Raw genomic sequence first — 22,256 nt, forward strand, 5'->3', positions numbered from 1 at the left:
CATATAATAGATTAGCTGTTTAAAAAGAGTTCTCTACTCTTGAAAATTAAAATCAACAAATCAAGTTATCAACCATATAACTTCCCCATCTCTAAATTCTGAAAAAATTATATGAAGGGTTTCCATATAATAGAGTTGGTGATTACCCTAATGGTGTATGATACTGATTATTTAATTGGTGTTTAGGAAGAAACAAAATACATAAACCGACTAGTGATGGATGAAAACGAAGAACAAGTGGAATACCTTGTATTTTTGGTAAATAAGGTCTTCATTTGGGTAGAATAACGTAACAGTAGAGGTCAACTTCCCTTCTGGTAAGTACTATATTTCTTATTTATAATTTAAATATTGAAAAGAAGAGTAATAAATACTTGAGAACTTACCCGTATCAAATTTTTTCACACCTCGGTGGATATTAGTTAAACTCTAAAATTTTTGTTCTGGTGGATAAAATGTGACATTTTTCTCTATAATCATTCTAAAATTACCCTGTATAATTAGCTTTTTTGTTTAACCAGTCCTGACTAATTCAGATCCACCTGATAGAGTCATTGTAAAGGTAAAACATTCTTTACTAAGAAATTTTTCCATATTATTACTACTACTTATTTAATTTTCAATTATATAGTGATCGAATATTTGCGCGTGTACTAAAAACTACTCCCTCCGTCCCAAATAGATTGACCTAGTTTGGCTTGATACGGAGTTTAAGAAACAAAGGAAGACTTTTGAAATATGTTGTCCAAAACAAACCTTAGATATTTGTGTGGCTTGTAAATCATCTCATAAAGTTAAATTGTTTTTAAAGATAGAAAGGTGTCAATCTTTTTGGAATAAACTAATAAGGAAAGTAGGACAATCTTTTTGGAACAAAGTAGTATTTAGAAAAGGCTCTCAATTCTTGTCTGCCACAAAAGTACAAAACCAGGTTGTATGGATAATGAGATGACTGAGCTGCCGTACTACTTCAGTTCATCAGATCAACAATGGTGCAGATTTATCACCTCATCATCCCCCGCGCTCCCCAAAAAAATAAGGAAAAAGAAGAAAATATATTTAGATGTACTCTTGATGAAAGAGCATTGTGCTGAAAGCAAAGAAAATTAAAGCTAGATCAATAGAAAGGATTAGGCACGTAGAATCTGGATTCTAGAAAGTAAAAACTGTCTTGCCTAAGAGCAAGAACTTTTATTTTACATTCGAAATCAGTCAGTAGGCATACTACACTATACAGATAATGTACTCTTGATTCGTTTGTAAAAATTAATCCTAAGCTTCTATTGCAAGGTACTAAATTAAACATGTACTGCTACAAAAATTAATCAGCGGAATTGAGAAGATTAAAGAGGAAAAAAGAAGACTTGAGAAGATTAAACCGAATTAGAGTAGTCAAATTGAACGAGCTGCACTGACATATGTACATTCTCTTTTACAGAGAAAACCAAGTTAATCAAAGTGTATGTAATTCAGGTTTTGGCAACCAACATGGCAGGTTCTCAAGAGAAAGCTGGCAAAGTGAACAAAAAACTAGGTACTGGCATTGGGTGTCGTTGAACTGCTACTCCATTTTGCAGCAACCGAATCAGGTGAGACTAATGATGTGTTATTCTTCGACAACCCTGAATCATCATTATCAGGCTTGTCTGTTTTCCCTGTTTTATTCATTTTCTGAATTCTCAGCAAAGCCTCCACAACTTCCTGCATAGACGGCCTCATATCCCCATCGCTCTGTAGACACTGGAACGCTAACTCTGCCACTGCAGTTATCATTGACCTTACTTTGTCATCAGTTTCAAACCCAAGATTTGAATCCACCAACTCATGTAATGCGTTTCCCTGAATCTTGTTGATTGCCATATTTGACAAATTAATTTCATACCGGTGCCTACAGATATCAACAGCAGGCAGTGACGATATAAGCTCAATTAATACCACTCCGAAACTATAAACATCGCTTTTGTCAGTGAGCTGATAGCACTGGTGGTACTCAGGATCAACATATCCAGGAGTACCCTGTGGAGCTGTTGAGACATGAGTAACATCCATTGGGAAAAGCCGAGATAAGCCAAAATCTGCAACTTTAACACAGAAATTGTTGTCTAGAAGGATATTATTAGTTTTTACATCTCGGTGGATGACATCTGAAGCATGCAGATAGGCAAGTGCATTTGCTGTTTCTATGGCAATTTTCATTCGTGTATTCCATGAAAGCGATCTAGGGGTTGAATCACCACCATATAGATGATCAGCAACTGTGCCATTGGGAATGTATTCATAAACAAGTAGAAGCTCACGCGAATGGCGAGATGTGCATCCGTAAAGAGTGACAAGATTTGGATGATGCAACCGTGTTAGGATATCTATTTCATTTATGAATTGCTCTACCCTCTTGCAGTTGTTTTCATATAAACGTTTTACAGCAACAACACGTCCATCTCGAAGTTTACCTATAAGCATATTATATTCAACCAAATGTATTAGGTTCAGTCACACATTATCAGTAAGAATTTCAATTTTGGAGCACTTTTCTTACCTTTGTATACTGTGCCATATCCACCATCTCCAAGCTCTTTCTTGGAATCAAAATTGTTCGTGGCTTCTACCAGTTCATCGTAGTCAAAGAGGTGAACTCTTTTGGTTATACTAGCCTTTTCGGGATCCTTTGTTGAGGAGGGATAGGAAAGAATGCTTCTGGTGAACACGGACGAACCAGCATCAATTTTCTTCTGTCTACGACGATAGATAAGGAACAATACACCTGCCATCAAAGCGGTAAATGCAGCTGCACCAACACCTATGGCAACCTTTCTGGCGATTCTCTTGATTCGTCCTGAATTGAAAACAAGAAAGGTGATCATCTGATACCAAGCAATTGTAATGTATCTCAGTAAAGCATAACTAATCAGCTGTCAGCTGCTATCACCTAAATTGGAAATGTTTTTCCCTTAACATGATCAACAAAAAACAGAATGGTTTGCCTTTTTATCTAGGAATTAAGGAGATATTCTCTACTCAATGAACTGAAATCTGGTCAAAAATGGATTTAAAATTATAACTGTTTCTAGATTTACCATGAAGACATGTTCTTGGTTGGGTTTGGTCTTTGCAAATGCACAGAAATTCATTACTTTGAGCACCACAGTGCCCTCCACTATTCTGGCAATCTCTACAATTAGTCCCATCCCACTGCAGAAAGAATCCCTTTTGCAGAACTTGTCTGTAATTCATTTTTAGCAATCTATCTAGAGAATCAGCCTCAACAAGGGCATAAACAGGATCTTGACAGGATTCGACTGAATAGTTATAGTGCTCCAATAGCTCAGTATGAAAAACCGCAAAAGAATGATGAGTGGCATTGTGGGCACAGTTCACATCATATGTCTCCCTTTCATTAGGTTGAGTACAGTCATAGAAGAAGAAAAGATCTGCAGTATTAGGCCCCAATGAAAACGGAGTACCCCTTACGCTAAAATTATGTCTAGGCACTGGACATTTGTTGTCTTCATCAAACACATCTGCTTTGGCTAGCAGAATTGAGTTGTTTGTGTAAAATACTTCCTTAATGATAAATTCCTCTCCAGAAATATGAAGAAATGTCTTATGTTCGTCGCAGGTGACTTTATAAGCTGGTAAGCCACAGTATGATGGTTGTTTCTCAGGAATCCAAAAGGGGTATGATATCTTCACCCCATTACCACAACTCTGTGCAATGCAAGCACTAGAATTGAGGTATATAGAGAGAGTGTCATCTGCCAAGGTGATGAAAAGAATGGCAATGACAAGAACAGAAACAGATTTCTTGACCATGAATAGGCTTTGAAGTTTCATATGATGTCTAAAACAAGAACAAAGGACAAAGGAAGATGGAGGAACAGGACAAAAGATATTATTATAGAGGAAAGCTTTGGCATCATAGTTGTTACACAATTGGTGTAATTCATTCTAAACAGCTGTTTATATATTCTTTTATAAATCAAATATTTCAGACTAGTGTTTGTTTTGGTCTGATTAAATTATTGAGAGTTTGACAAAGTTGCCAAAGTAAGACACGTTAAGTTTCAAAACTTGAAGCAACTATAAAGAAAAAGTGGTTCCCATCCACTGGCTTTTAGGGAAATCAGACGACTTTCTACAGTTATTATTGACTTAGACTCCTGTTCTCCAATACGATGGGATTGTCAGATTTCTTGCTCTGAGCATTTGAGGTTGTTGTTGCACTCCTTTTTTTGTTAGGTCTCTAAGGCAAAATAATCCATCAAATTGGGACGTGTTAAAATGTTTTTGTGAAGATATGAAGATATTGTAGAACTACTAATAGCTGTTGTGGTGTGGTACGTACTCCTCAAAGTGGATTAAAGTGGATTATTCGGAACTTTTCACAGTTCTTTGGTAGGTGTGTTTTACCTTTAAAGTGAAATTTCTCGGTGCGAACCGGATTACTCGGACCCTAAAAGCGGCTTGAGGGGGGAAGGGAGAACCCAAAAAAAAAAAAAAGAGGTTATCCTTTCGGTCATATATCATTTACATTATATTGGTTGGGTTTGATTATATGAATCATTTATATTCATTCCGCTCTATTTAAGTCCACTTAATTTAGTTTATCCTTTTAAGTCACATGTGCTATGTACCGAATGAAATGGAGAAAGCTTGAATCTTGACAAGCAAACATACCAAGGATATACTTGTGATATAAACGAAAACTTACTCCCTCCGTTCACTTTTACTTATCCACTATATTAAAAATAAATTTTCATTTTTACTTGTCCACTTTAGCATAACAAGAGAAAGACAATTTTATTTTTCATCTTTTGCCCTTAACATTAACTACTCATTTCTCAAATCATTTCCTAAGTTCATTGAATTTATACATCATTAATATGGGTATTATGATCAAATATACACTTCATTTACTATTTCTTAAGGGACGTGCAAAGTCCATTGTGAACAAGTAAAAGTGAACGGAGGGAGTATAATTAATAATACCAAGAATAGAAAAGCCCGAGTCGTGAAGTCAGGTTTAAATGATAGAAAATACAGAAATTCAGGTGTGAAAGTAGAATATAATTGCATTTTGTAAAAGCAAAAAACAAAAGAAAGACGCAAGTCTTATTATAAGATGACGTCAAAACCAACTGATACCTTTTAAGTAAGTCAAGATATAGTTAAAATATTACTAGTACAAGGAAAACTTTGGATTTGAGCAATGTGGCGTTAAAATGATTTGAGTTATAGATTGAGTGTAGGACCTTAGGTTATTCTAAGTTGAGTTGGTTGAACCGAAAGTGAAGAAATGAAGAGTAAAAAAGAGTAGTCTAGTTTCATTTTAGTCACCACGTTCACATTACTCACTAGCTAATGGAAATACCGATGGTGACATGCAACGCGCAATGAGCTTTTGTCTCTCTTAACAGGGTCTACTTCTAATGGCTACACAGTCGATTGTAACTTTGGTTTGTTAAATGAATACTCCATCCGTCACAATTTATGTGATACAGTTTAGATTTCGAGAGTTAAACTTTTCAATTTTGACAGTGAATTTACGAAATCTTTACATTTTAAAAAATAAAAAGATACTTATTTTAATCAGTTTGTTGACCCGACCCGTATCCTCCGTACCAAACACGCTATATATTAATTTATGTGCAAAGGGCAGGTGTCCATAGTTTTGACATTTTTCTCATTTTTTTTAATATTGTAGTTCATTTTTGCAAGACTAGTAACTGTTCAAACTATGAGTAACGTCAGTATTAGCGCATTGAGAAGTCGATAAATCAAATGTTAATTTTCCTTTTCCATAATGATTATCAAGAAGAGTGATTTCAGATTATTATATACAGAATTAATGGTCAATAATATTATGCGTGTAGATCGCGGTCAAGTAAAATCAACAAACGTTTCAATAGGCCCACATTGACTTATGCATAGCTTGATGAAACTTAAATGGTAAATGTTTAGTGAGAATCAAATTATAAACTTTCCTGTAAAAAACATTTTTCTTTCTTTTTGATTCGTTTTTCCTAATTATTTACTGCTTTTTATTGTTCAATTGGCAGTCAAACTAATGATTGGATTTCTCAAGGACAACAACAAATTTGAGAATGGTACTGATAAGCTGTAGCCGTTGGCTCTTTGTCAAAATATTTTTAGCGGGTTGGGTCAATAAAATAGTTAAAATGGGTATCATGTTATGAATAGTCATTTATATATTGTGGATGTCTATCTTTAGAAGAAAAGTTAGGGTTTATGATTTTTGGACCAAGTTAATATTCTCCTATATTTTGGGACCAAGTTAATATTCTCCTATAAATAGAGATGTTCCCTTCATTGTATGATATCCTCAAGAGAAATAAAAGAACTCTTCTCTCTTTCTCCACAATATTCTTGTTCCTATTTTATTATTTTATAATACGTTATCAGCACGAGTTTCTACCAATTGAGATCGGAATTTCAAAGTATTGTTGTTGTTATAAAATTTTTGATCTTTTATTCAGTAGCCATAAAAGTGGTAAGGTTTTTAATGAGACAACCAAAGGGCGTATTATTAGAAATGTGTACTTTTTTTCCTTCACTAGAATTTTTTCCACTGGGTTTTTTCTAATAAGGTTTTAATGAGGCACGTCATCTATTAAATGGACATCCAAGGGGGAGTGTTATGAATAGTTATCTATATATTGTGGATGTCTATATTTAGGAGAAAAGTTAGGATTTATGACTTTGGGACCAAGTTAATATTCTCCTATAAATATAGATGTTCCCTTCATTGTATGATATCCTCAAGAGAAATAAAAGAACTTTTCTATCTTTCTCTACAATATTCTTGTTCTTATTTTATTATTTTATAATATATCTTTTTATTTCTCAAAAAATTGGTTTTAATTAAAATTTTCACATCAACAAAGTTTAATGAAAAAATCATTTAAATAGGTTGGGTAACATTCTAAGTGAAATATCAATGATTGAGTGACTTTTGAGTTAGAAAATAAAGTTGAATGACTTTATGAGTAAACTACTCTTAGTTGAGTAACCATCTCGATATTATCTCTAGAAATGTAGCATAAGTTACCTTATTTATTTAGGTGATTCCTATATTATGAAATTGTACATTTATAGGTGTGGGTAACAATTTACACCTTACCAGTTAGCACATAGGTTCAGGATGATAGCCTAATTACAGGAATTCACTTAAGAACTCGAGAATTAGCAGCTACACATGGAATTTACAGAGAATTCCGAGTCTTCCAGCTCAAGAAATGGAAATAAAATTCTAGAAAAAAGTAGACGTAATATTCTCATTGATGGAATTACAATTGAATTAATTCAACTAACTGCTGCTAACCAATTTCCAGCCTGTACAATTCGCAACTAACTACTTGTAACTAACTGCTGATGTCATCCTTCAACTAACTATTCAACTAACTTTGTGAATTGCTGGTTTTCATATATCAGTACTCCCTGCTGCAAAAGATCCTTGTCCTCACGGATCAAATAGAGGAAACATTGTCTTAAAAGCATTAAAGAACTCCTAAGTAGCACAATCAGTAGATAAACGTTCCCACTTGACTAGAACTTGAGCAACAACTCTATTACCCTTTTTCACCATTATTCTTTGTAGTATATATTCAAGATTAGGACTAGCAATATCCGTCACTGGAGGCACTGAAAAGTGATCAGGCACCTGATAGCGCTTCTTTAGTAGAGATACATGGACAGTTGGATGGATTTTCACAGAAAAAGGAAAAAGTAAGGTACAAGATACATGTCCTAGGCCCATAATATTTGGCAGCAAGTTTGTGGAATGGTTGATTAGATACAGTGACTTGCCTATAGGGTTGAGTTTTGAAATATCCCCAATCTCCAACATCAAAAGTTCTCTCAAATCTATGAGAGTCAGCTTGTTGTTTCATTCTGTCCTGAGCTTTTAGCAAGTGATATTTCAGAAGTTGAAACTTCAATTCCCTACTCAGAAGTGTGTTATCCAGTTCCACTGAAGCAGACTAAATTGGAAGATAGGGTAAATGCAATGGTGATTATCTACCATATAAGGCCTCATAAGTTATAGTTTTGATAGCACTAAGAAGTGTTATACCAATATTCAGCCATTTGTAAAAAACATTCAGACCAATCGAATGCATCATCCGCGCAAAAGCACATCACGTATATCTCTAACCATCTGTTTACAACTTCAACTATCAGACTGGGGATGGTAAGCTGATGAAGTGTTAAGCTGAACACCTAGAAATGAGAGCAATTTTTGCCAAAAAGTACCTAGGAAGACAATATCTCTGTCACTGTAATATTATCAGGAAAACCATGTAGTCTAACCACCTCATTAAGAACAACCTTGGCTACAGATTGAGCAGTATTGAGGTGTTTTAATGGAATGAAATGAGCATACTTGCTCAATCTATCCACCACTAACAATATCACTTCATAACAACTGGATTTGGGAAGACCATCAATGAAATCCATGCTAATTTGTGATCAAACCACCTCTGGAATAGGTAATGGTTGTAACAAACCAGGGTATGCAGCCAAATTAGATTTATTCTTTTGGCAAAGTTCACAAGATTGTACAAACTTCTTCACTTTATTCTTGATACCTTTCCAATAGAAAAAAGTGAGCAGCCTCTTCAATGTAGCATCTACAACTGAGTGTCCTACACTAGTGGAAGAATGCCATAGTGCAATAATATCCTGTCATAATTGAGAAATATTACCCACTACTAGTCTTCTTTTTCTCCTCAAATGGTTATGACACCGTGAATTGGGAGGATCTTGTGGGATTGCTCTATAATTGAGAAATCAAAGTTTGTATAGCTTCATCTGATTCCCAGCTTTGAGTAATGGCCTGTAATAACTCAGTGTTGGTAGGTGAGATTACCAATGCTAAAAGTTCTGCTCCTGATACTCTAGAAAGTCCATCAACTGCTTTGTTGTCAGTGCCCTTCTCGTATTCTATAGTATAATCAAATGGCATGAGCTTGGTTAACCACATTAGTTGAGAGTTGTTATGAACCTTTTACTCCACTAAGAACTTCAACGCCTTTTGATAAGTTATTATAACAAACTTTTGGCCAAGTAAATACTGAGACCACCTTATGACTGCATGAACAAGAGCTCATAATTCTATACAGACATGGCAGCATGTCTTGGTGAAAGAGATTTACTGAGAAAGGCTATAGGATGCCCTTGTTGCATGAGAACAACTCCAATAGCATAACCACTAGCATCTATTTCCACAATAAAGGTCTTGTTTGCATCAGGAAAAGCCAATATAAGAGCTTGTGTAAATGCATCCTTCAGCGGTTCAAAGCAAATGGTTGCTGCAGTAGACCATTTGAACCCTTCTTTCTTCAAAAGATCAGTAACTGGTTAACTAATCACTCCAAATCTCTTACAAGCCTCCTGTAATAAACAGCTAAACCAAGAAATCCCCTCAATTATTAAAGATTAGTAAGCATAAACCAGTTTCTCACAGCTGCAATTTTCTAAGGATCAGTTGACACTCCTTCCTCAGAAATGAAATGACCCAAGTATTCTATTCTTTGTACCCCAAAAAAACATCAGCAAAAAACATTTGCTTTGCATGGCAAAAAGCTGATGTTTTTTCATTTCAACAAACACAGATCTCAAATGTGAGACATGATCCTCAAGATTTTTGGATATATATCAATATATCCTCAAAGAATACCAACACATATTTTCTCAGAAATGACTTAAACACAATGTTCATCAGCCCTTGAAAGGTTACAGGGGCATTTGACAAGCCAAAAGGCATCACCAAATATTCAAAATGACTAGAATGTGTTCTAAAGGCAGTTTTTGGCACATCATCTACTGCCATCCTCAGTTGGTGATAACCAGACCTGAGGTCAATCTTAGAAAAAGATTTTAGAACCCTCTAACTCATCTAATAAATCCTTTACAGTAGGTATCAGAAATTTTTTCTTGACAGTGTACTTATTTAAATCTCAATAATCTACACAAAGCCTCCAAGAACCATCCTTTTTGCCCACCAAGACCACAGGTGATGCAAAAGGACTACTGATAGGTTGTACTATCCTTTGATTAAGAATTTGTTGAACTAACTTCTCAATTATATCCTGTTTTACAGAAAGGTACCTGTATGGTCTTTTACTGATGGGTTTAGTACCAGATTGCAGTTTGATAGTATGATCAAACACCCATCTGGATGGTGGTAACTCAGTAGGTTCTTCAAATAACTCTTTAAACTCATTCAACAATTCAGTCAATACAGGTTCTTCTACTGGTTTCTCATTAGATTCAAGTGCATAACAATGTAATTTATAGCACATAGCAGGTACTACTTGAATCATGCAAAGTTGTGACTCATTATCTGAAATTATGTCTAATTTCTCGGCTCCTGATGCTGTAATTTGCTTACCAGATCCCCTCAACAGATGCTTCTTCCCCTTGTATCAAAATTTCATGGTAAGCTTATTGAAATTCATCTTGATGTCCCCTAGTGTTAATAACCATTGAACCGCTAATACCACTCCACAAGAAACCAACTGGAGTAGCAGAAATTCAGCTCCTTGTAACAACCAAGAAATTTTGCAAATTTTATCTACTTTCATGACATTTCCATTAGCTGCAACCACCATTTATGGTGTTGTTGGTCTAGTTGGACATCCCAATTGCTTCATTACTTCAGGATCAATGAAATTGGGGGAACTTCCAGTGTCCACAAGATGTGTAAAGGCCTCTTAGAGTGATTGATGTGTTGTGAAATTACGACACATTCGATGCCAATTCCTTAGGCTTTTGTGACTCTTCAAGCACTTTTGGTGTTACTTTTCGTATGTTTGTGTTGATTTGTAGGATAATAGGTTCAGAGAGCATAATGAAGTAAAATGAAGCAAAACAAGCCAAAATGGAAGAAGCATGACTTGCGAGCCACAGGTCATACTTGCGAGACGCATGTGCTGCAGCAAGTGTGTGCGGAGATTTGTGAAATTTTGAAGAAATTGGCTACAGCATCTGCGAGTAGTCTCGCAGGTGCCACCTGCGAGAGACATCCAAGACTGCAGCTGCTGCAAGTCATTTACCTAATGCAAGATATGCGAGAGTTGTGTACAACATGCGGTTCGCAGTTGCACATGCGACACAACCTGCGACACGTAAGCAGGCGCACAAGGATATTTTTGTCCACAAATTGTTCCCATTTTGGAAGGCTATAAATACTCTCCTAGGGTTTTGTAAAACTGATTCCACACTTTATTTGTTGTCTTTTTGTGGAGACTCATTGATTATTGGTTGTTGAAGCTTTAAAGAGGAATCTTCCACTTTTTGTTGTCATCTTCCATTAACTTTGTAAGTATTTATGAATACTTTATTTACCTTTGTCTTTTACTTAATGGAAATGAGTAGCTAATCCCATTAGTTAAGGTTGTGGGATCAAATGTGTTAGTTATGTGATTGGTTTCGTATTTAAACCTCATTTTTATGTTAAAGATGCATTCTATCAACTCTTCATGCTTTCATGTCTCTTAATAGTTGCAAACATTATTTGTGCCTAAGTACTTTTACTTTGCTTAATAAAGAAAGTGAAAGTTAGGAAAAGAGTTAGATAGCAAGGATTTGGGTCATTACATCCATCTAATAGCTTGAGCTAGAGATGCGAAAGCTAACTTGAAACATAATGGGTATTCACATTACATTTTTCACATTCTAAGGCTTGAGAAAGCTTAGTAATGATATTTATCAATTTGGTTGAGAGACTTTTGATAAAGTTACGTTGCCCATGTTTAATTGCATCTAGACATTTAAAGAAGTTGAGTTGATACCCATTTGCATTACTTTCCATTGGAACCGCAACCTTAGACCCTTTACCAATAGTTTACATTTTATAACAACAACAACTCTTAGACATTAATGATCAAAATTCAAACCAATCATTATTATATTCCCCTCTCCCTTGAAATATGGACTAATAGTCGAGCGTTACACTTAGTAAGTATATTTCTTCATTGTATTCTCTGTGAGATTCGACCTAACCTTGTTCGGTTCTATATTTGACAACGACCGCTTACTTCTAATATTAAAGGTGTAATTTGGGTGTATCCGTGATAACTAGTCACTCTCAATGTTCTTTAGCCCAAAGAACCATTGAGAGCTTGGACAGATATTTGCATTTGTTCCATAGGTTGGTGCAGCTCTGCTTTTTGCCCTTCCAGTGTTTCTTCCTCAATCATCTCTTGTCCTTCTTCAAATTCTTCTACCTCCAACAAATACAATTGCTTCAAATTTAAGCATTTGTGACCTGGTACATACTTCTTATTATAGAAGTAGCAAAGTCCTTTGGATATTTTTTCATTCATCTCCTCCATACTCAACTTTCTTCTGATTAATCCTTTGTTACCAACAGAATTACCAGTCACAGGTGTTGGTAGTAAAGGTTTATTCTGAAACCTTTGGTCAATAGGTTTCCTATAGGTGGAATTAATATTGTTAGATACTATAGAAGTTTGCTTGTATGCCTTAGCTTGAGCATTCAAGTAAGCTTCATACATTCTAGGGGTTCTGTACAATTGAGACAAGGTAGTAGGGTTAGTCAACTTCACAACAAGATTTAACTCATCCTTAAGTCCTCCAAGAAAATAACTAACTGCATTCTCTTGAGACAAATTGACCCTATTTAACTTGCTCTTAAATATAGCTTGATACTCTTTCATAAATCCAGTTTTCCTAATCTTCTTGATCTCCTCCATGGGCTCATCATAATCAGCCCCAATCTCTCCACTAATGCCATTACATACTCATTCCAAGTAGGAGGGAAAATGTATTGCATTTACCTCATAAATGATTGATGCCATTGAATTGCTTCTCCTTCCAAATGCACTGCTGCAAGACATATTCTCTGATACATAGCCACTTCATCAAAGTTAAAGAGTTGATCAACCCTGAATAACCAAGATTTCACATCCTCACCAGAAAACTTTGGAAAATCAAGCTTAGAATAGCGAGATATGCCAGGGTGATGATTGTGATAATTCATAGGGTTTTTTTTGTCTTGGCTCTTCTTCCATCGATTGTCTCTCCATTGTTAGCCTTTCTCTTGAAGTTCCCACCCAAGTTTCAATTGGGCAAGTATCACTTCGATTGCCTTCTATGTGTTCCTTTAATTATGCAATAGTTTGATCCAATCTCTTCAAAGTGCGACTTCACCATTGAGAATTCCTATATCTGAAATTAATTTCATCATCATTTCGCGCCTATCACCACCTTCTATTGTGGTTTCAGTGGTGGGATCTCCATTTGACCTAGTTCTTTTCGCCATTTATCCTAAGAATCGACAAGCTCTGATACAAATGATAGCCTAATAACAGGAATTCACTCAAGAACTCGAGAATTAGCAGCTGCACAAGGAATTTACAGAGAATTCCGAGTGTTCCAGCTCAAGAAATGGAAGATAAGAAATGGAAATAGAATTCTAGAAAAAAGTAAAGGTAATATTTTCATTGATGATTCTCTATCGTTGAATACAATGACGATATATGGAACTACAATTGAATTTATTCACCTAACTGCTGCTAACTAATTTCCAACCTGTACAATTCCCAACTAACTGCTTGTAACTTACAAAATACCATCTCAATTCATCCTATTTCATCAGATTCGGGATGTGATATGATTCAGAAGGATGAACCGGATATGGACACTTCTAACAAGATTTCTAACTGTGTATCTAACTGATGATGTCATCCTTCAACTAACTTTGTGAATTGCTAGTTTTCGTATATCACAGGATGGGAGGGAATTAGAAATATTTTAACCTATTTTCATTTGGATAGATTTATATACACACAATCACACATACATACATAACCAGTTCTTGCTTTCCAATATTTATCCATTTTTGTATGTTAGGTTTGTTAAATATTTCTTCTTTTGTTATTTCACAGGTTTTGCATCGTTGTGGTTTTGGAGTTTTAATATCATTGATGAGCTTGGGTTGAGATTTTTTAGCTTTGTATTCTAGTGGATTAGAACTATAATAAGGGGAGAAGGTGGTAAATAAGATAACTCCTCGTGATGTTAGCTCTCCAAAAGAAGTTTGGGACACACTCAAGAGGTTTTTTTACCAAGAAAAATACTGCAAGGTTACAACTATTGGAGAACGAGTTGGCAATGTTACAACAGGGAGGTATGTCAATTTCAGATTACTTTTTGCGAGTAAAAAGTACTTGTGATGAAGTTTCAGAGATTGATCCAGAAGAGAAGATTAGTGAGTTGCGCCTACGACGCTATCTTATTTATTGATTGAAGAAGAAGTACTATCCTTTTGTCACTTCCGTTCAAGGGTGGCCGAAACAACCATCTGTAGAAGAAATAGAGAACGTGCTTTCTAATCAAGAAGCTTTAGCTAAAAGCCTTGAATCTGATGTTGTTATATATTCTAAAGAAAAATCGAACAAGAAGAATACATCAACCTGGAACAAGAATAGAGAAAAAGAAACAAGTACAGAAAAAGGTGGCAATTCACATAGTAACAAAAGGTGCTACAGATGTGGAAAAATTGGGTACATCAAGAAACATTCTCGAGTAAAACTTTCCAAAGCCAATGTCGCATGCACAAATAAAGGAGACGGCCAACTCAAATGGGAGCAGTGTTTTAGCATCGAAGTTTATGAACAAAAGTCAGCCCAAGATTTTGTCAATTATGCCAACAACAATAATAAGAAGGAAGAGTGGATCGTTGATTCAGGGTGCTCTCATCATGTAACTGAAGATGATTCTCTACTCTCGGAGAAGAGAGAACATCATAGAAATTGAGTTATTATCACAGCTGATAACTCAACATATCCAGTAGCAACAGAAGGTGTTGTGATGATTGATGTTTATCATGTTCCAGGTTTGATGAATAATCTAGTTTCAGTTCCTCACATCATTGATTCCGGAAAATATGTTTTGTTTGGTCCTAATGATCTGAAGGTGCTTGACAATGTGAGAGATATTAGCTGATGTTATTTTTACTGGCGAATAGAAAAGTTCTCTTTTTGTTATGTCAGTAGGAGAAACTTATGTAAAGAAAACAAGCCAAACCGTTAATGCTGAAATTTGGCATGATTGGTTGGGTCATGTGGGATACCAAATGCTGTAGCAGATTTCCTCTAAGAAGTTGGTAGATGGCTTACCAAGCTTGAAGAATGTACATGAGGATGTGATTTTTCAAGGCTGCCAATATGGAAAATCTCATCATTTTCCTTTCAAAATATCATCAAATCGGAGATCCACGATGTTCAAATTGGTTCATACAAACTTGATGGGACCAAAAAGAACACCAAGTTATAGCGGGCATAACTATGTTATGGTGTTGGTGAATGATCACTCAAGGTTCACTTGAGTGAAATTTTTGAAAGAAAAGAGGGAAGCATTATCTAAGTTTGTGGAGTTCAAGATTTTGTTGAAAATGAGTTCGGGTTTAAGATACAAATTCTTCGCAGTGAAAATGGTGGATAATATATGTCAGATGACTTCTTCAAGTGTTGTCATGACAATGGAATTCTTCGTCAAATGACATGTCTGGACACCCCTCAACAGAATGGGGTTGCCAAAAGAAACTTTGATTTTCTTTCTTTTGTTTATCTTTCATGGTTGCATGACAAGAATCTTCCTCTAGAGCTTTGGGCAGAAGCTATTCAATGTGGATGCCATGTGACAAATAGGTTGCCTCCTTGGCCAGGTACACAAAAATTCTCTTTCGAGATTTTATGTAGTCAAAAGCCAAAAGTGAACTATTTTCGGATTTTTGGTTCTATTTGTTATGTTCATGTTCCCAAAAATAATAGAACCAAACTTGATCCGAAAGCAAGAAAATGTGTATTTGTTGGCTATGACTCTTATTAGAAGGGTTGGAGATGCATGTATCCAAAGACATATAAGATTACAACTTCAAGAGATGTGGTATTTGATGAAGTGTCATCCTTATTTTCTGCTCGAAGGTTTGTCGCTCTTGGTGATGATCAAGGTACTTTGAAGCTATTATTTCCGAAGTAAATGTGCAAGTACCTTGTAATGAAGAGGCAAAAATAGTAACTCCAAATCAGAATACTTCAGAAATTGCATCTCCAAATCAGAACATTTCAAGAGAAGAAGACGGTGAACAACAAGCAACGAGAAGGCCAACAAGGGAGAAAAAGCAGCCAAATTACCTCAAAGACTACAAGGTCAAAATTAGCAATTATTTTGTTACTTCGTGTTTCTTTACAGGAGCATTAGCTATGGGAGAACCATTAGTTATGAAGAAGCAAAGGCCAGTCCACATCGGGAACGAGCAAGGCAAGAAGAGATTGATGCTTTAAACAAGAATGAAACTTGGAAATTGGTACCCAAACCAGAAAAGTGTGATCCAATCACATGCAAATGGGCATTCCGCCTAAAGAAAAAAGTAGATGGCACCATTGACAAGTTTAAAGCTCGTCTAGTTGCTCGTGAATTTTCTCAAAAACTATAAATTGGACTATGAGGAGAAATTTAGCCCCGTGGCGAAGATGGTGATAACAAGGTCACTTATTTATCTTGTTGCTTTCAAAGGCAGGAAACTGTGGCAGCTCAACGTAAAGAGTTGGATCGAGAAGTATTTATGGAGCAACCTCAAGGTTTTGTCTCTAAGTAATTTCCTAGTAATGTTTGTTGTTTGAATAAACCGCTCTGTGGCCTCAAGCAAACACCACGAGCTTGGTATGGTAAACTGCTCGATACTTAATCTTTTGTGGTTTTAGAGTTTCTGATTCAGATTCTAGTTTATTTATAAAATCAAAATCAAATGTGCATCTGTTGATATTAATATTTGTTGATGATAATACCTGAAGATAATGAATCATAAATTTCAAATTGAAGAAATGACTTGTTTGTTCATTTTGAGACGAAACATTTAGGGCAAATTGGATGTTTTCTTCGTCTAGAGTAGAAAAATAAGATCAAGGTTATTTTGTTTCTCCAAAAGGCTATGCCAAGAGTCTGTTAGAGCGTTTCGGCATGGGGGAGTCGAAAGAAAAGGCTACTCCAATGGAGCATAATCTCAAGTTGAAGAAAGATGAAGGCAAGGCTTTGAAGGATGCGATAAAGTTCCGACAACTTTTTGGAAGCTTAATTTATCTGACTATCACAACAAGGCCAAAAATTTCTTACTCTGTTGGTGTCGTTTCTCAATTTATGCATAATCCAACAACTTCTCCTTTAGATGCCACAAAAAAGATTTTGTGTTATGTGAAAGGATCTCTTAGTCATGGACTTTGGTACAAAAAGTGTGCTGATTTTTTATTGAGTGGATTTAATGATGCAAATTAGGCAGGTGATACAAATGATCGTCGATCGACTTTAGGTTGCTATTGTAGCACTGGTTCAGCAGTGGTTTCTTGGTGTAGCAAGACGCAAGATGTTGTTGCTTTGTCTAGCACTGAAGCTGAATATATTGAAAAAACCATGGTTGCACAAGAGGGAATTTGGATGAAAAGGCTGATCAAAGACATGTGCCACGAAGTAGACTATGATGTGCAAATCAAGTGTGACAATGAAAGCGCCATCAAACTTGCATCAAATCCAGTTTTCCATGCCCGAACAAAGCATATTGAGATCCGTCATCACTTTATTCATGAGAAAGTTTTGAGTGAAGAGATTGATCTAACAACTGTTCGCACCAATGCTCAAGTGGCTGATATATTCACTAAAGCTTTGGAGAACTCTAAGTTCCAATACTTTTGAGATGCTCTGGGAGTCGTTGATCGTGAGCTTGCACTAAGGGGGAGTGTAAAAAATTAGTGCAACTGACGGCCTTGTTTCTTTTATTGCATTTACCAAGTCAAAATAACTATTTAGGTAAGGTTTGTTCACCTTAGAAAGTGTCTTGGGAGTTTAGGATTTTTAGGAGTTGGTTTAGTGGAATAAAACACTATAATTTAGGAGTTATATTAGTAGTGGTAGACTATCAGTGCAGAGTTTCTCATACGCTTTGTTTTCTCCAGAATTTAGCTATTGTATTTTCTATTCAATTAAAAAAAAAAAAAACTTTCTGCTATGCGGCGACCACCATCAACGAGTAGACGTGAAATACTTCTATACTCTCTATCTCTGTCATGCCCGACAATCTTGCTTCAACAAAATAGCTATCTGAAATAGATCTGGACAGATTTAACCTTCTTTTTTTTGTGGTGGTGGTGGGGGTGGGGTGGGGTGGGGGGAGGGGGGGGGGGGGGAATAAAAACAGCTTTGCATTTTTATAATGGATCAATAGTGGTTTTGCGGTGGTGGCTATGGTGGTTAATTTGGTGGTGGTTTAAGGGTGAAAATGGATGTATGTACATTGTATCTCATTGTATGTCTAGCATGTGTTTGATATATTTTTAGAGTATGTTCGGTGTATATTTGTTGTATGTGTTTTATCTATCACTGTACATATAATGATAGACACATGTACAACATACAACGAATAGACGATGTGTATATCATTGTATGTTTATGTGTATCATTATATGTTTTGTATATGTCAATGTATATAATTTGTATGGGTATCTCAAGTGTATACATCAACATACACATGACATACAATAATAGACAATGACACACAAGTATACATGAAAAGAAGTTACTGTATGAAAGAAATGGAGAGAACTCCGACGAAAAAGAGAGATTTCGGTGAAGAAAAACAAGGGAAGAGATTTGATTTTTCTGGCGTAGCTCCACCGATCTTTCGACGAAGTAGCGATAGTCGGCGGCGGCTGGAAAAACAACAGTGATTGACCGCGACTAACGGATGGGATTGGGATAGTGACGACTAGGACATTTTTGAGAAAGAGATGACAAAATCCCAATTTTATGAGATTGGATAAACGTGCTGAAAACTGAAAATAAGCAGCTGAAGTGTTTGATAAAATGACTTAGATATCATTAAAGTTGTTTACACTAATAAGAACGTTATTTTTACAAGATTTTAAATTTTAAATTAATTCAAATAAATAATTTACGCCTCATTTTATTTTTCATACAAAATTAATTAGATAAGATTTTTTTTTAAAAATATAAATTATTTTATGATAAACTAAATTCAATCATAAACTATAATGAAATAATTAATAATTTGATTAAGTTTGTTAGTCCACAAAATATTTCCATACAAGAAACATTCTATTTATTTTAAAATATATAGCTACTGTTGAAAAAATATGTGTTCAAGCCATATGCTAATTCCTCTTAGAACAATTACTGTCTTGTTTAATGTTAAAGAACTCTAACTTTACATGGACTTTTTAGCAACCACTTATTGAATGACCATCTTCATCTAATATGGGTATCCATCTGTCGATTACATATCTATTCAAGACTACCACAACACGGAGATAAAGGTTTCTCAGGAAGATCAATTCGTGCTATTGCTTTTCACGTAGAAGAACTTCAGAATCTTGTTGTAATTTGATGGTGGCTGGTGGAAATTGATGTATTATCAGAGATTTCAGTAAGGGTATTCAAGGAATTACAAAATAATATCAGGGATAAAATAGTAAAATTATTGGTCAAACTAAAAGTGTTTATAAGCTGAAAAATAATAAGTTGGGGGAGACCAACTTATGACTTATGGCTTATTTAGCTTATAAGCACTTGACTTATAAGCAGTTTTATTTTTACCAAATGCGAAGATAAGCCGAAAAATACTTATAAGCTGGTTTGACAAGCTTATAAGCTTAGCCAAACATCCTCTTAGTTAAAATAATTAGGGTCCTAATTTAGTATATTTAGAAAATTATCCCTTGTTAATTACCAGGAGCATGAATAATCTCATACCTTTCTCGGCCTTTTGTACTGTACAATTCTTCTCATTCATAGTGAAAAACTTTCTTTGCTTTTGCATGCTCCGAAGATTAGGCTTGGCCAAACTTTGTTAAATTCTTGTGTTAATTTTCTTCTCTATTTACTTCGTATATAAGTGCGCCACGATTTTCCGCAACAATTATTAAATAGAAAACAAACAAAAGATGCTAAAATCGAAATCGAGTTATCATATGACTATAGGGCCGATAACAAATAGGATACTGAACATAACCTTGCTATTGGATGATGAGGACGTGATCAAAGAGCAATAAGATGGAGGGGATTAAGGGGCGCATAGGAAGAAGAAAAGATTGGCATACATTTGTGTGATTTCATTGAAAATAGATTAAGGGATCAGTCTTATCAAGAGCTTTCCTCTTGTTCGTGAACCGTCATTCTACATAAACATAGTGCATCTGTTCCAAAATTTTTGCGCTTTTAGCCTATTGGGATTAAAACAAAGTGAACCTAAACCAACATTTTAGGATTTATTTATCACTATTTTATTAATATAAGGAGAATTGAAATTTATAGTTACTTTGTGTAGTTTTAAATGGGGGAAAATCATTTTTCCCTTTATGTTGCATTAGAAATCAAACACCTTTTCCGACTTTAAACAATTGACATTCTTCCTCTATTATTCTATGCAATGTCTATTTTACTCTTATCATTATCTATCTCATTTATATATATAGTTGAGCAGCTTCAACTGCATGTCTCATGGACCCAATTTTGACATTTTATGTACTGACGTAGGCTCTCTAATTTGTAAGGTGAGGTTATTGAGAGAGTTGCAACTTGCAAGGGACCCACTTTATAATTGCTTATTGGGTACTCAAGTAATTATTAAATTATTTGCTTTTGATTTAATATTTTAAAAAATTCTTTGTTGAGCATTTAATTTTTGTTTTTTTAAACAAATATAACTTACATTATTAAAGATATTTTTTAACAAATGGAAGGAACTATATTGAATTTATTTTAGCATCTGATAAGTAAATTAAAAAAACTTATTAAAAAGTTCTAATGATTTGACATAGTTACAATTTATCAAATTCATGAAAGTAATAGTATTTAAATTGTTAATAAATTTAGACTCGTCCTAAAACTCAATAGGGCATCAACCTATAGATAAATAGTTAAAGAAAAAAAGTAGATTCAAGATGTGAAGGTATATATTGACCATAATTTTAAAGGGTAAATAATAGATTGAAGTATAACTTTAGAGCTAGGTATTAAGACAACATTTGCTTTGAAATTGAATAAAAAGAGTATTTATTAAAATTTAGGTTTCAATCGTTGTGTGAATCACCTTATCAACACCATTAGTAAAACGCCATTAGTAGAAAAAATTGATTGTGCACTATATTGAACAACTTTCAAACAAAGATTAAAGTTTAAGAATTTCAAAATAACATCTCTTGAACTAGAATTCTTAACTAGTATATATATATCTTTTATTACCTAATGTATGTATTTGTCATAGAGTTTCGGTTGCTATTAATGTAATATGTTCTAATTAAATCATAATTTGAAATTCATCTTGAATAACAAAGAATAATTAAGAAATCTGTTATAAAATATACCTCTATGTTTAATAATTATTGGGCAATTTGCAGGATTACCCTTCGCCGGGGGTGGTCTTTAACTTTTGCCTTAAGGCAGAATTTGCATGGGCAGAGGCAGAAGCGAAAATTCTGCCTTGCGATTTTTTTTTTTTTTACTGAGCTGGGGTTCAAACCTGCAATCTCGAGATATTAGGCGAAGGACAAAACTTAAAGACCACCAATTTGAAGGGAAAAAAATTAAAGACCACCCCAAATGAAGGGCAATCCGCGCAAAAAAAAAAAAAAGATAATTATTTCTTTGTATTACATGCCTTGAATATGTGTTTAAGAAGTGTTTATTCTCTTTCATTCTTAATGTGTAGATAAAATCTTGAGTTTTGATGGTTATTATCAAAATTACTGATATGAACAAATTATTTTCATGAAAATTGTGCTCAATTACTTTACTATTCAACGTTATGTATGATTGGAAACTCTTTTTTCACGTTTTTACTTCATAAATAAAATTTATTTATTTTATAGGCAAGTCTACAATATAGATTAAAAAGAGAAATATATCATAATATTTAAAAAGTAAAAAGAGAGAAAAGGTTGATAATTTAAAGGGTAAAATATACAATGTTCAATTCAGACAAAGGGAGGAAAATGTCAATTATTCAAAGTTGAGGAAGGTGTTTGATTTTTAAATCCGACTTAGAGAGATAAAATTGATTTCACCCGTTTGAAATATTTAAATTTAATACAACTAGTTTAATGTGATTTTGCTTTGATGGTTAATCAAATTGTCTCTTAATAAGCGAAAACGTATCAAACAAATTAGAACCAGACAAGACGGTTACTTTTCACCTCCAATCCTAG

At 34.7% G+C, this 22,256-nt stretch overlaps 1 protein-coding gene across 2 annotated transcripts in view; it reads right to left on the bottom strand.

Annotated features, from left to right (window-relative positions):
• Window positions 1–1,343: 1,343 nt before the first annotated feature.
• Window positions 1,344–22,256, bottom strand: part of LOC132603567 (LEAF RUST 10 DISEASE-RESISTANCE LOCUS RECEPTOR-LIKE PROTEIN KINASE-like 1.2) — a 24,310-nt gene continuing 3,397 nt past the window's right edge. The window contains exons 1-3 of one of the 2 annotated variants that reach the window (XM_060316700.1): window positions 3,075–4,938; window positions 2,537–2,833; window positions 1,344–2,450 (exon numbers count right to left, since the gene is read on the bottom strand). In XM_060316700.1, coding sequence (XP_060172683.1) covers window positions 1,531–2,450; window positions 2,537–2,833; window positions 3,075–3,831 — 1,974 coding nt within the window. In that variant the 5' untranslated portion in view covers window positions 3,832–4,938 and the 3' untranslated portion in view covers window positions 1,344–1,530. Of the gene's footprint in view, window positions 2,451–2,536; window positions 2,834–3,074; window positions 4,939–22,256 lie in introns of those variants that run through there. The other variant, XM_060316698.1, reaches the window with a different exon arrangement.

This window comes from Lycium barbarum, chromosome 7, assembly GCF_019175385.1.
Source record: "Lycium barbarum isolate Lr01 chromosome 7, ASM1917538v2, whole genome shotgun sequence".
Classification (NCBI taxonomy): Eukaryota; Viridiplantae; Streptophyta; class Magnoliopsida; order Solanales; family Solanaceae; genus Lycium; species Lycium barbarum.